The 15,254-nt window shown below is 35.6% G+C and overlaps 1 protein-coding gene across 1 annotated transcript in view; it reads left to right on the forward strand.

The window, feature by feature from the left end:
* Window positions 1-3,113: 3,113 nt before the first annotated feature.
* Window positions 3,114-15,254, forward strand: part of Smp_163600 (lim homeobox protein, putative) — a gene marked incomplete at its 5' end in the record, with an annotated part of 19,383 nt that continues 7,242 nt past the window's right edge. Inside the window, 4 exons of the mRNA XM_018790935.1 lie at window positions 3,114-3,153; window positions 6,772-7,108; window positions 9,821-10,487; window positions 13,110-13,386. Of these exons, the coding sequence (XP_018645944.1) occupies window positions 3,114-3,153; window positions 6,772-7,108; window positions 9,821-10,487; window positions 13,110-13,386 (1,321 nt within the window). The remainder of the gene's footprint in view (window positions 3,154-6,771; window positions 7,109-9,820; window positions 10,488-13,109; window positions 13,387-15,254) is intronic.

The following is a 15,254-nucleotide window of genomic DNA, read 5'->3' on the forward strand; positions in this document are numbered from 1 at the left end:
CACAACCTTCAGTGAGTGTTGAAAATTACCGGACCATACGCATGACCTTGCTGGTGTCTACAGTGGTGTAAGAAGTAATTAGGGAGGCGGTTGTTCAACATCTACTTACTAATAGTCTCATCTCAACCTCACAGCACGAGTTTCTAAGATCCAGATCATGAAATACATACTCAGTAGACTATCTGAATGATATAAATATAAAACAAGATTTTTTACAAAAGGCTTCTCGTTAAATTAAAGTCCTTTGGAGTCACTGAACTACTATATTCGTGATTTCCTTCATTTTAAACGGAAAGCAAACAGATGGTAAAGTACAGCGAATTTCATCACCATGAGCAATGACCAGTGAAGTTGTCAGGGGAAGCGAGCTTCGTTCACTCTTGTTTTCCATGTATATAAACTATAAATATGAAATCATAAAATATGAGAGACCATAACTATAAGCCAGTGCTCTCAAAACAGAATACACATTTAGGACTAGAGCTTCAAGAGAAATTGTATCCCGGATTCAAAATGACCCCAGCAAACTCTTCATCACGCATTTTAAGAAACAACCTCAATAACTACTACTCCAGTGAAACAAGTATAGAGTCCAAACACTGAAATCAGTCCACGATTCAGGTGATAATTACACAGGAAGCTTGAAACTTGAAGAACATGTCTCCTTTATTATTTCTAGATCTAGACGGCTAGTTGGTTTCATAATAAAAAAAATTATCCACAACAGAAGCTAAGCCCACTATTTACAAAATATGTATACGACCCTGCCTTGAACATCGTTCATTTATCTCCCCAAACATGATTACTACAAACAAGGTAAGAGTAGATGTCCAAAGATGCTTCACGCGTTGACTGCTACGATGTGGTTCATTGCCAACTGCAACGCTAGATGTGAGCACCTCTCCTCATAAACTTAATGGAGCCCTGGGCTGTGGAAAAATCTAATACTTTTCCACAAAGTAATATTTAAACTCTCCTTTCTAACCTCCCGCCCATTCATGATCCATGGCCCTACCTACAGACTCAGAAACAAAGTTTATGCACTACTAACTCTGAAACACCAAAAACCAGTTCGCTGTAATTTCTTCACAGTGCCATATGATTTATCGTCGAACAAGCCACCAATACCCACTCGTTACTGTGATACCAAGTTAAAAATATCATGCGGAATATGAATGTACTGGACTGCTAAGGCTATCGAAAGGATAGTCAGAATTTGTTAGAATGGCTAAGATCTCTTCTGGGTCAATGACCTCCAGAATATATTCTACCAATTCGATTTTTTGCATGACCTTTCCCCTGTGATCTGTCGTTACGTGTTTTAGTCCGCCATCAGTTTCGCTTGAGTTGCCTGTTCTGTCACAATTATCAAGTCATCTGTAATTCCGTCTTGAGCATGATTGACTGTGTTCAGTTCCGCAGAGAACTGACCGTATTAGAGAAGGTCGATTGTTTTCGTTCCTGAATCCGTAACATTATAGGCCGTATTGAACCCCAATAAAAAAAACAACACGGATTCCATTGTCATTCATACACGTATAGCCTAATGATAAAACACAGTTTTCATTATTATTCACGCCCTCATGCTTCTGACTCCTCACATCCGGTTTCGGAGTATCTTTGCTGCCGAATTTGCATGAATTTTTCACAAATTTCCTCATTCCTTGTTAGTTTTTATTTCAAATGGATAGACAAAATCACTGATCCTCTGAATGCTGCTCAAGTATGGCCGACTCTAAAAAGCTCATACTACCCTAAATCATTCTGAGGTCTTTCAAATTCATGTTCTACTAGTTTAGAAAATTTTTAATTGGCATTCAATTTCTTTTATTTTCCTAATTACCCATCGTCTTACAGAGTTTTCGAACCTAAAGTCTTCTTTCAGAATATTCGGTCAGCTATCTTTCTTTAATATATCTAGATTACGTATCATACAACCACTATCTTATAATTTAAATCTTTAGTTTACCTCATGGCAGTGTGATGTACTAGTTGGATATCTTACCGATAGCACAAAATATTATGCTATCTGAATTGCTTGTCACGTGGAACCGATAGAGACAGTGTGTTCGCACAAGGAATGGAACACAGGGCATAGATTAAAGCAGTACCCAAACATAACACAAGCGTAGTAGAACTTAACACCACAAGAGGAGGGAAGGTGGAGTTCTTGACCAGCGAACGTAATAATGGAGAAAATCTCAGTTTGTCCATTTCTGTAGGGTAGAAAATTTTAATAAATTACGACTCTTTGTAGTCTAGAGGGTTGTAATTAGCCTGTGGTATCGATATTAATTTCCTATGCCAAATACCTCTTTGACTCATGTTTTTAATCCTGAATTAGTTTTGTAAGATTATAGTCTATTTTGATATCAGTACATTTATCTTTGCCACTATAATAGACCTGATTCCGATATTGTATATATGTCATGATGTGACTATCTAATCTATAATGTCTTACGTACAAGTCACATCTTTCTCAGCACTGACTCGTCGTATTGTGACAATCAACAATATGATTATTAATACTTCTGAATAACACATTTGGAATGGGGATGGAATAATATATTTAATGTAAATAGTAATAAGTTGCCTACAAAGACCATACCTGCAAGGCCAAGCTATGCTATCTCGAAGGATTGTTCTTGCGTCCAGAATTACCAACCTCCTCAAAGTTTTATATACTGAATATCAATCTCCTCAGTAATCTTATGTTCCGCTTTGAAAGTTGCGTGGTTGAGAGCCAATACCACTACAGTTTCACTTCCCGCCGAGAAATCTTAGTGCAAGCTAAACTGGGCAAATATGCCAAATAGAAGTTCACTCGTGACTCTATAGAAGTCATAATAATCAGAACGATTTAGAATATTTGCCATGAAAATAATCCATTTGTGTATCGACCTACAGACTAAATGCACACTTAGATAAAAAAGGAGTATCTATTAATAGGATATCTCAACTAAGTATTGTGTTCCAATACAACTCAAAGTGCAGTTTGTAACACTTGTTGATCATCGGAAAAGTCGCAAATGACCTCAGTTATTCAATCTATTCATCCGGTGATGGTTGTGTTTTAATACATCGAGGTGACGGGGGCACTTCATTCTTGGAGAATGTCGTCAACTTTGGGCGTTTCAGCCCTTGTTGGTAGTGGTAAGTCCCCAAGAATCCGTTATTAATAGACTGATTACTGAATCATACTCTGGTTACACTACTCTTAAGTTCACATATCACTCACGGTCTACTTATTTTACTTAACTATTCCACTTATGTGAAAATGATTCAAGTAACTCATCTTTACTATTGGGCTAAATTAGAAGCATGTATCATGCCTTTTGCCGTACGTTTCTTTTTGCTTCTCTTCAAAGGTGTTATTTCCCACACTTCAAATTTTAATCCAAATATCGTTAATCAATTCATGGAAGTCAGTGGTTCTTGAATCAGTTTTTTTGTCAGAAAAACGAATTAAAACAGTTCATCATCCTTGCTCTTCACTCTTTTTGTGTCTGGTTCAAAGAAACAGCAGCACCGGGTTTTGTTCTCTGTCTGACCCTCAGTTCTCCGGATACCACTGAGAACTACAGCGTGGTCTCATTGTTTTCTTGGTAATGCCACCATAAACTGTCTATTTAATATACACTTTAATCCCGAGCCATAATGACCTAGCTCATGTTATTCACGAAATGACTACAAAACATGTCTTGTAGGATATCCTCAGTGTCCCGTTTTCGTGTTAATCTGAGCAACCTCTAGTACTGCTAAAATATGACTTCAGTTTAACTTTATCAACAAGCGGTGTTGAATCAACATCGTCTCGTAAAGAATTCCGACGATTGACGGTTCAGTCTAAAAGACAAAACTGCGAATGTAAACTATTTGATCTAGATCTTTAAACTTCCGAGGATAGTCTCTCAGATGAGTTGCAGATGGAAGAAAAAGACAAGGCATATTAACCCAAGAATCATCGCTCATTGTATAATAATCCAATGTTAAAACAAGACAAGGTGGTGCAAATGTGTTGAGGTGTTTCAGTCTATCTTCACAAGATAAAATGGGAAGACCTTACTGTTACCTGTGTATTTAAGATCACCGGTCACTGTGACTTTGGGATCTTCATAATCTGACTTTAATCAGAAGCATCCTATTTGTTGTACTAATAACGTGTGTCAACTTGGGCCGATGCATAAATGTGCCTGGTCTTACGTTGTGACTGGCTGACTGACTGTGATAGAGTAACAGATAGTCGCGTATCTGAACCACACATTGTTCCGTCAAGATCTCGTCGTTCCACGCGTTAAAATATTCTTATTATAACCAGTAACTACGTTTGTAATCTATTGTAATAAATGTAGGAGCTGTTGATATATTTGTAAATATTAAACCCTTCGTTTATCCTCACTGTGGGAAATTAAGTATCGAAATGTGCTTATACGTATTCAATAGATTTTTTCTGTTTTAATCATTGTTCTTATGGTTCGTTGCTTATTTCACTGATCCTTGTTTTAAATAGGATCTAGTTGTTTTAGAACAAGTTCTTACATATCCATCACGTTTTGAATCTACTCTATGTATGTGTGAAGGCTTAATAAAACCACCTTATTCATTCGAAAGTTTCTACTTACGCATGTTACATCTAGTGGAGAAGTGTAGGCCGCTATAGGAAATCTGAAGTGTGGGAGAGCAGCAGGCCCTGATAGGTTTACCCCTGAGATTGTTAAGGATGGCGGTCCAGTACTAGCAGCGCGATTGACTGAGGTCTTAGGTAGAATCTGGGAACTAGACGTAATTCCATCTGACTGGTCCCAATCACTGATTGTGCTAGTCTATAAGAAAGGACAAAAGTCCTCTTGTGACAATCACAGAGGGATCAGTTTGACTAATATGGTGTCTGAAATATTAGCTTCGATAATACTTCGATGCCTAACTAAAGCTCGTGAAGAGCAGACTAGAGAAAACCAGGCTGGTTTTCGACCTGGACGTAGTTGCATAGACACATATTCAGACGCCCCACAATCGTAGTAATTCTCGACGTTAAGGCGGTATTTGACTCCGTTGATCGTGAGGTTTTATGGCAGTGTTTGTCACTGAAAGGAGTACCAAAGAAGTACATTAACCTTATATAGGCTCTCTACTCGAACACAACTGGCCGAGTTAGAGCTTATGGTGAAATATCATCAGAATTGATTACCTCAAGTGGTATTCGTCAGGGCTGTCCACTCTCCCCATTCTTGTTTAACTTTGTCGTAGACATGCCTTTAGAAATAACACTTTTTTATCTCAATCTAGAGGGGTTGAACTTCTACCAAGATATTCACTTGTTGACTTAGAATATGCCGATGACTGTTCTATTTGGTGAAGACTCTGTATAGCACTGGATAATACTCATTATAATTCCCTCCCTCTGTCTTGGAGGATGCGTAGATGACCCTGTATCCATGAGATTCCCATCCTATAAACGCGTCACGTGCTTCTTTGGACAGTTTTGGAGCAACTCGCTGCGTGTGTAGAGCATTTCTTGCGAGATCAGAGTATAGCAGCATCTATCTCGAATCTAACCTTTTCTGTCCAGCTTGAATCCTGTTAGCGGGACATAGATTGGATTAAAGCATGTTTCATGCATGATGGTGTTGCTGCGCGCTGATTGGCTAATTCTAAACCGATCAGCCCGGGCAAATTATTGGAGAAAAATCTAGAAGCTTCTTATGTATATACTATAAATATATGAACGTTATTCAAATCAGTGATTGTTGTTCACTTACTATTGTTATTTTGAATACAATTTCATTCCTGTTCAACGTGTTCTGATTTTGGGGTCTTGTTGAGTGTCATTGTATAAGAATACTAAGCAATAGGAATAGCTGGGTCGTTTATTAGCAAATTACAATTATAACAAATCCATTGGGTTTCACTGATTCCGAGAACCACCAAGTTGTGTTCTCTCATTTCCGTAGCTATTTGCTTAGCCCTACCGGTCTCCCACATTGTCCAGACATTCCGTGTACCTATGTGAATTGCTGTTCTGGTTGTTAAAAGAGGTATCGACCTAGTGACTTCCGAAGAATCTCAACTTTTACCAATAGACGTCATAATTCTTCTGAATCAAGATCCTTCAATTCTCAGGTCAGGTTTTGAATGACTTAAATTATATGTGGTTAGTGTTCTGTTAGCAAGGTTGTTTTCTACGAGATGGGGTTGCTTACCTTTTGTCCAACCGTCCTTTATCTGAGTTGGGGACAAGCAGTAACCCTAGTTAGCTATGGAACTTTTTTTCATGGAACGGACGTAGTGGTATTTTGATTTTGCGTGAATTTACTAAAAAATATACTCATATTTCAAGCTTTTTATTTGGACTCATCTAGTTTCACTGCAAATACCCTTCCGCTAGTATATTTTGGTTTTCGTTTCCAAAAGGTCGTACGTTACTGAAGGATTTGGGTTGGAGGGACGATTTATTGCTATTATAAGATGCTGATAATATGCAATCGTGTTAGTGCGATCGTAAACCCTATAGTGTTTTTGTATTCACTTCACATCTATAAAGTGGAGGTCTTTATCTTGCCCACCTGGGTTTACATCTAGTTTGATTGTAGAAAATGAAATTACCGGACAAGGCGACTAAATTCTGAACAACTGTACTATTCCTTAATGGTTGTTTTCCCTAAACACAGTTGATATTTAATAATTTATCTATCGCATAGCAATCAAATAATTATATATGTATTTTTTCATATGATTCTTATACTAATCGATAGAGGTTTTTTCATTTTTCAGCAGATCCGAATTCTTACTTTCCTGGTCTGTTAAGACACCATAGTTCTGATTGTGTTACAGAAAGAGTCAGTTATCGGGAGACTCCTTACAACTCAGTAAATGTTTCATCCACTCTTGATGTGTCACATAGTCCATTAATTTCTCATCCATCTTCTAAAGATACCCTTCCTACTTGTGCTGGATGCAGACAAAACATCACAGATCAATATCTTTATCGTATTCAAGGTTTAGCTTGGCACGAATCGTGCGCTATCTGTTCGGTTTGTTCAGTTGAACTCGTAGAAGTATGTTTTATCGTCAACAAAAATGAACTGTTGTGTCACCGAGACTATGATCGGTAAGTTGATCCATTACTGATCTTGACCGTTTTGTGCAAAATTTTGTAACTTTACTATTTTTTTAACACGGTAAAAATAAATAGTAAGTGAAATCATTCTCCAGGTACTTTAGTGTAAGTCACACTTGAAGTGTGAGGGATCATGATACTGCCCGGTTATCTGAATCAAAGTATTTGGAGCGAGGTTCGAACCTAGAACTTATTGACTGGAAGTCGGACGCCTTAACCACTAAGTCATCGCTTAATTGAATAAAGAATAAAGGTAATTCGGAAAACAGGATTTTCCTTTCGAAGGTATCATTTACTACGCATGTACAGTCATTATTATGATGACTTAATAAATATATGAGTCTATAAAAGAATACAAAGTGATTACATCATAGATTCCGGAGGTCTTAGATGCCAAAGGATGGGTATGTAATAATCTAGGGGCTACAGAAGAATAGGTGAGTAAAGATAATTTACTACTCAAAAATATCGAAGAAAATCTATTTCAGCTGAATTACTTTTATTCTTTATTCAATGACAATGAATTTCCTTTGTTACATGTCAATCAAGTTAAGAGAATGTCTGTAAAATATTAAAGAATTCATTCTTTGAAATCTTTAATAGAGGTTTTTAATTATATTTAGTTGTAATCGTGATTATTATACGCATGCGGACTGAAATCTAACCATCTTTTAATAAATCATTGATAATGTTTAGCGTTAAAATAATCTGATACAAGATAATTCATAACACTCCATACTTTTATTATTTTGTAAACTGTAATCTCGGTTCTTCATGATCATGTACCTGGATAGACAGTATACTTTATCATATGTTTGTTTATATTTATTACAGTTAACTAGCTAGTGCATTTTTTTTAAAATATTATGTTTTCAGCTCACTGGACATTTACCGAAAAGCGTAATTTCATAGTTACTAGTCCAACATTTTCATCAGATAAATATGTATATTATGTATCTAAAATATGTTAGGGCCTATTATTCTACGGTTTTAATTAAAGTTAACTGAATATTTAAAGTTTGCAAAAAATTCTTTAATGATATATAGATTTTATGGAATTCAGATTTAGATTACTTCTAAACGTGAAGTTTTCTTTGTTTATTACCAGGCTTTGAATGTACTCTTGAAACGATTGATGTGTTACATTGTAATACTTATGGCTATATGTAGCCTTCTAATTATATTGATTGGACTTACTTTTGATATGGGAAAACGTTAATGATTTCGGATTGTCCTCTCTAAATTCTTTTGTTATGTAGCATAAGTAGCAAATCTGTGAATGAGAAGTATATTTTCCATATATGTTGTTTTATTATTTACAGTGATTTATCACTGACTGATGACGAATGTCATGTTTGCCTAGTCGTTAGCTCTGATAGAGTGAGTTATGTTTTGGAGCTAGTTAGTTGGAGGTTTACCACCAATCATGAGAGGACTGCTGCTCCCCTGTGGGTCCGAACGCAGGTTACCCAGTCTCACAGTCTGAGACATCATGACCGAAATATTTGAATCGCGACTGACTTGTAGGAATGAGATATTCAGTCAGTCAGCTACAACGTAGGACCAGGCACATTTATGCAGCGGTCCAAGTTGCCATACCTCGTTAGCACAACAAGATGAACACCGGATTCATAGAAATAGTTAATTTAGTGGTGGTAGTATATAAAAGATAGGTTGTATATGAGGATATAGTATAGGAAGGAAGAACGTTATGAAACAATTTTAATCCTAAGGTTTAAGGGAATGAGATATTTACATATATTGATCACGGAATAGTGACCTGTGCCATGTTTATTTAACTATTAATATTGATTGAATTTTGTCGATCAGATTTAGGTATTGATATGCTGTTTACACATAGATCTTATCCATTTTTCCGTATTTCCTAGTATTTTATTTCGATAAAAACACTTCCAGTTTCCTCGTTCCCATCTGCCTTGAAACACTGCAGCTGTTTCATTATTCCCAGTTTTACATTATACATGCGGATAAACTACAAGTAATCTCAGCAGACAAATCTCCTACTTGGTACTCCCACAATAGTCGTTGTTTGTGGTTAGGAATTTTTGACCTAAAATCGGCCTCAATTAGATTCATTTTTTCCCTCTTCCTTTAAACCTCTAACTTATTATTATGTCATGTCTTCCGCTTTTTAATCCTATTCGTTTTTATAATCACATTAAGTATGATTAATTAACCATCGTAAATGGGTATCATTATTTATGCATCTCCACTCTCCATCTTATTTATTTTCTTTTCTTCCGTTATGATGATGTTATGTGGCAACTTGAACTTCTAAGCATTTGTGCTCTAGGTGTTCTAGATGACTTGTGAAATAATGTATTCTTTCTAATTAATCCTGTCCCACAAAAGGTGTTTATCTGGCTCTGTGTATCGTAATAAAGTAGAAATGAAATATCATAGGATCGGTTAACAACCTAATATTAATACATAGTGTTTTTAATTCTAATTAGTTATGCAGTCGAAGTTAATGCACGTGATTATTATTGGGTCATGCTTTAAATCTAGTTATCCTCTTAATGGTATCCCAGGCTTGCGTCTATCAATTAATATGTGGTTCATAGGTTTCTGAATAAATTGGATTGTAAATAACAAAATTCAATTATTTTTTTATGCATTACACAACTATCTAGTGTTTACTTAGTTTGTGTACCATTAAATTGTATTTTACTATTTTTTCAGGCTTTATGCAACTAAATGTGGAAATTGCCGACAACCAATGAGAAGTCATGAGTTATTTATGCGTGCAAAACATTCCACTTTTGTTAAAAATCCACTTAATTCTACATTATCCTCTTTAAGTCAGGAATTAATATTTCACGTCTCCTGTTTTACATGTTGCATTTGTCAACAACCAATAGCAGCTGGGGAAGCCTACATTATTGATCCTGTTACTTGTCGACCTATGTGTCATTCTGATTTTATGACTAAACAACAGAGACAGCAATCACCAATGCTGCCACAACGACCTATTCATCATCACAGTTCAACTTTATCTACTGTTTATCCTGTCCAAATAAATAATTGTCAATCATCTGATTTTAAATCCTCCACATCATCGTCATCATCTCCTAGAAATTGGCGACAGTATGATGAGAACACTGAACATATTCATCAATCTTCATCACATTATTGCTTATCTAATCGACAAAATGAATGTGATGATATTGAATTAACAAGTCAAAGAAATGATTGGCCAACAATGGCTAGTCAAGATTTAGATCACAGTTATCAATCAGTTAGTAGTGGAGGATTTAATTTAAATAGACGTATACGAACTTCACTTACTGACGAACAGCGTTATCGATTACAGGAGGCATACGAATTAAATATTCGTCCATCAAAAAGTGTAAGTTTATTTGTTACTAACACTGATAATTGGTTGTGTAATATAAAACAGTAAATGATAACATTCTAATACATTTCTACAGTTTTGTTGACTTACGTAACAGAAAGTCATCAATCTCATGTTGTCACACCTACCGAGGATATTGGGTACAGTTAAACAAACAATTATAAGTAATTGTTCACCGACGATATTCCATTAATTCGATTATTGAGTCCTTTTAATTGTAATCCTGTACAAAATCATCGTCAAGAAGAAGTAACCTTACATCTGACTTGGTCCGTTAGTGTTGTTTAGTGATAGTAATCTAGTTTAAGCGCATGCGTTTTATGAATAATGGTACAATAGAACAAAAATTGTAAGCGGACAGTATTGTCTTCAATCAGACTTTTATCAGGCTTTAATATACAGTAATATATATATATATATATATATATATATATATATATATATATATATATACTTCAGATCTAGTTTGCTTCAGTGTCAAAGAAAAGGAATTATTCGATCACTGTGATATTTATACTCGGTTAAAAGTCAAGGAAATTCTGACACAGAAATCTTGCTTGACGTTTGATAATCTTCACTAAATTTATTCTCGAAATTTACGGTTGGCTGTGGAGGATCGTTTGTTATTACTTTTTACTGTGCCGAACATCGCCGATGATTCTTATTCAGTCAATCAGTCATACGCAACGTAGAACCTGACACATGTGCATTGGTTGAAGTTCTCATACCATATTAGCACAATGAAGTAAAGTTATTTCAAGGCAAATCCAAGAGTGATAAAAGTAGTAATAGCATTATTAATAGAAGAAAAGATGGCGAGACTGTAATTTATGGATGACCTTGAGGAACACTTTAATCAGGAAACAGTATAGAAAAAAATATATTATACAAAATCAAAGAATCAAAATGAACACACTTCTTTTGCGTAGTCGAAAAACTTGTCAGGGTTAGAAATAGGTTCGAAGGTTCTAAAATCGTAATGCATGCGGTAGAGGAACTCATCCATATGGCTCCGCAATAGTCGATCTCTGGAGCCATGATAAGGTCGCAAATACTCTTTCAACCTCTGCCACATAGCTTCAATATTGTTTGTGTGTACTCTAGCTGTGTAAGCATTTCATTTTTATTACGCATATATCTCTACAATACTCGTACCACTGAACAGCCGAAGCTTCAGTAACATCTGCGAATATTGCAGTTAATGCTACCTGTGTTTTTATTACACAGTTCGCAGCAATTATTATAATTTGTCGTAATCTCAATTTGAATTGAGCGAAAAAAGTTCCTATTCTAGCATACTTCTTCAACATATATTACATCGAGTGACATCATAACGGTAGTCTGCATAGGGTCTGTAAGTCATATGGTTACCGCAATTACAAATAAAGAGACTTTTTAGTAGTCCCATTTATTGTCGATGCTCAATTGTCACGTCTTCTCTAAAATCTGATGTAAACGGATCGTACGTGTGCATCAGGTACTGCGATTAGCACCGTGACCTTAAAGTCCTTCAGCGCTCCTGATTGACTCGTCCATAAATTATAGTCTCGCTGAAGAGATTAGTCACAGAAAAAGAAAATAAGCAGATGTAAAGAGATTTCGGGGCACAGGTTCTGTAATAAAACAAATAATGAATGCACCTGAACCATGTTATTCAAATTTTCTAAGAATCGGTTACGTTAATCATGCAGGTACTCACCAAGTAGTCTACATCTATTATTAATATGGCTCAATCCAATTCTCATAGACTTCATATTCTTGTATCACGTCTTGGTTTGGAAACCTCTAGCTTCTCTCTAGCCTATTTTTCTTACATCAGAAAACATCGCCCATCGAGTTAGGCAGTGGTTAGGCATATGTAAAACATGTCCCAACCACTTCAGTTGATGAAGATTCACTACCTCATCAGTTGATTTCCCATCGTTACCTATCACTCTGTTCCTAACACAGGCATTTTTTACTTCGTGGTCCAAAAACACACGAGCAATGACACGTAAGATCGAATACTAGTAACCTACAGATGTCCTCTATTCTTTATGGTCATGTTTCCCATCCATAAAGTTGGACGGAGCGAACTGCTTCCCAGTAAACTTGTTCATTGGTTGGAAGACGGATATCTCGCCTACTCTACGAGTGACGCAAGTTATCAAAAGCCGATCGAGTTTTCTGAATCCTTGCCGAGATTTCGTCAGACACCAGAACACCAAGACTGATAAGACTCCCAAGATAAGTGAAGTGATCGATTCTTTTAACTACTCCATTTCCTATCCTTGATTTAAGCACGGACGCCAGCCAATCCTGAAGTAACTTTTTACATTCGGAGGGAGAGAACCTCATTCCAAAAATGGTTGGATTGTTATTTAAGGCTCTCGGTCTTCGTTAAATAGTCCCCATGTTCGTTCCTTCCTAAACATTTTACATATCTAAGTGGTTTTCTTATCACATAACTACTATTCACAAGTCTTGTCTGCAAATAGCCACGTTATTACAAAACGGTTTTGGTACCTTACCATTGATGTGTTGAACAGTTAATTTGAAGCTTTTTATTTCCATTAATTGCCACCGATTTATGGAACATTTTACTTTGACAATATAATTTTCTTTTGCTATCATTAGATACGTGAAGCCTTAGCCTCCGAGTTAGGTGTACCTATGCATGTTGTTCAGGTGTGGTTTCAAAATCAACGTGCACGTGATAAACGAGCCTCTACCTTTGGTCATCTAAATCCTAACACTGACAAATCATCAGTTTCACATATGAATACTATTAACCCTCATCAATTTGATGGTCATCAATTGCATTTGCAGGAGCAACAACGAAATCATTGTAACAAACAGCAATCTTCAGATTTACGCCCGTTTACTCCATCTCCACACACCTCTGTTGAAAGTGGTGAGTCTTAAGATATTTTATTTTTGTTGAAAATATAATTTTTATTTCATAAAGTATATATTTTTTCATGATCTACCTCGGTTCACAATAAATTCTTTTGGCAAAATATTTCAATTAACAGCTATTTCTAGAAAAAATAGTTGTCAAGCTATAAATAACATGGTTTTATAATTTTACTGGAGTATTCTGATGGTTAGATGACTTAGTGTTTAACTGATAGACTTCGGTTTCGACTTAAAAGATCGTTCGTACCTTGATTATTTGGATAGCAAGTATGCAGTTAAATCTACTTTCTTGTAGTGTTCGGTGTTGGGTACTTTAATATGTAACAATATCAAAGCTATGTAAATAATATAATACAACTTATTTACCAGGTACAAGTGATTAAAGCAAGGGCCTAGACCTACAGTCTACTAACAGAAGTTTGCTTTTACTACCAGGTCCGTACTCCATATATATATATATATATATATATCGCTTGGATCGATGAATATTCGTGTCTGGTCTTATGCTGCTTATGACTAATGTGACGCTTGTATGGCCACATAATAGTCGGTCCTAACAAGAAAATTCTTTAAATCAGTGTAACTTTAAAATCGAACGTTAGTATTTATCTTTTTGTTTCATTGTGCTGCAATACTTTAACCTTGTCTCATAATCATCGTTATCGATTTCAATTTTATCGATCTTATCACTAGATGAGACAAACCACATTTTTGTACTCTATAGTGAAGCTGTAATTATTCTCAATTATCAAGTCTGTATAAGATGTAATTAAATGGATGACATTTATGTTATCCCTATACACACCTCCTCCCTTCATAGACTTCTGTCACTATGGGGACACATAACTTAGTATTTAAGAGTTTGAACCATTAAATCTGAACTCTGTGAATAATTCTTTATAGATCATCCAACTTATTTACTTGAGGTTGTAATCGGCGTTACTTTTCTTCTTCTGTGTAAGTGGGGAAAATTTGGAAAGAATGTGTAATTATTCCCTTTCCAATTTTCTGGCGATTCAGTTTTTTTTTTTCATAATTGTCATGTTTTTGTTGTTGAATCACTCCTTGCCCTTCCTTAGTCCTTAGTATATATAATTGGGGTGGGGGTTAGCGTCGTTGTAGTTCTTTACATATCTTTTGTGAAAATATCTCTTTAAAACGTAACTTATAAGGAAACCTTAGCGTTTTAAAATATTTGTATTTAGTGACAAACTTAACTTTGAGTATTTGGGATTTTTATCAAATAATTCAAAAAATTTCAAAGTTAGTATTTTCGTTACTTTCGTATTTATAGACATTTATTATATATCAAAAATATGTTATCTTTCAAGAATAGTCACCACTTAATTCACGTTATCCATGACATCGAATTGGATTTTTGAATCTGATAAGTGGTAGATAGCAGTTGGATGCAGTTCAAATCACGTTTTGTATATGAACAGCTAATAAACTCATTACTAGATATTTCACTCCCAAGTTTAGTTTCATTGTCTTCATTAGTATATCTTAGTCATGTAACTTGTTCACGCACGTTTATCTTCTAGAAGAAAAAATATGGAAATAGTTCGTTATCACTTAAAAAAATAATAATTAGATAAATTGTCTTGATTCGATAGTCAAACTATATGTCTATCGTTATTACATTATTGTGTTTCGTGTCAATTTGAAATTATTCAGTTTTATTAGGACTTACAGAGCCTTTGGATCCTTCTTTTCAAACATGATACTGTTGACCAAGTAAATTGGGGTCTTCATAGTTGAAAGAGTGAGTCAATTGAAGCTAGACCACCATGGAAAACCTGGAAGCACTAGACGGCCGTTTCGTCCTATCATGGGACTCCTCAGCAGTGCGCATCCACGATC

The sequence above is a fragment of the Schistosoma mansoni genome (assembly GCF_000237925.1).
Source record: "Schistosoma mansoni, WGS project CABG00000000 data, supercontig 0013, strain Puerto Rico, whole genome shotgun sequence".
Taxonomy (NCBI): domain Eukaryota; kingdom Metazoa; phylum Platyhelminthes; class Trematoda; order Strigeidida; family Schistosomatidae; genus Schistosoma; species Schistosoma mansoni.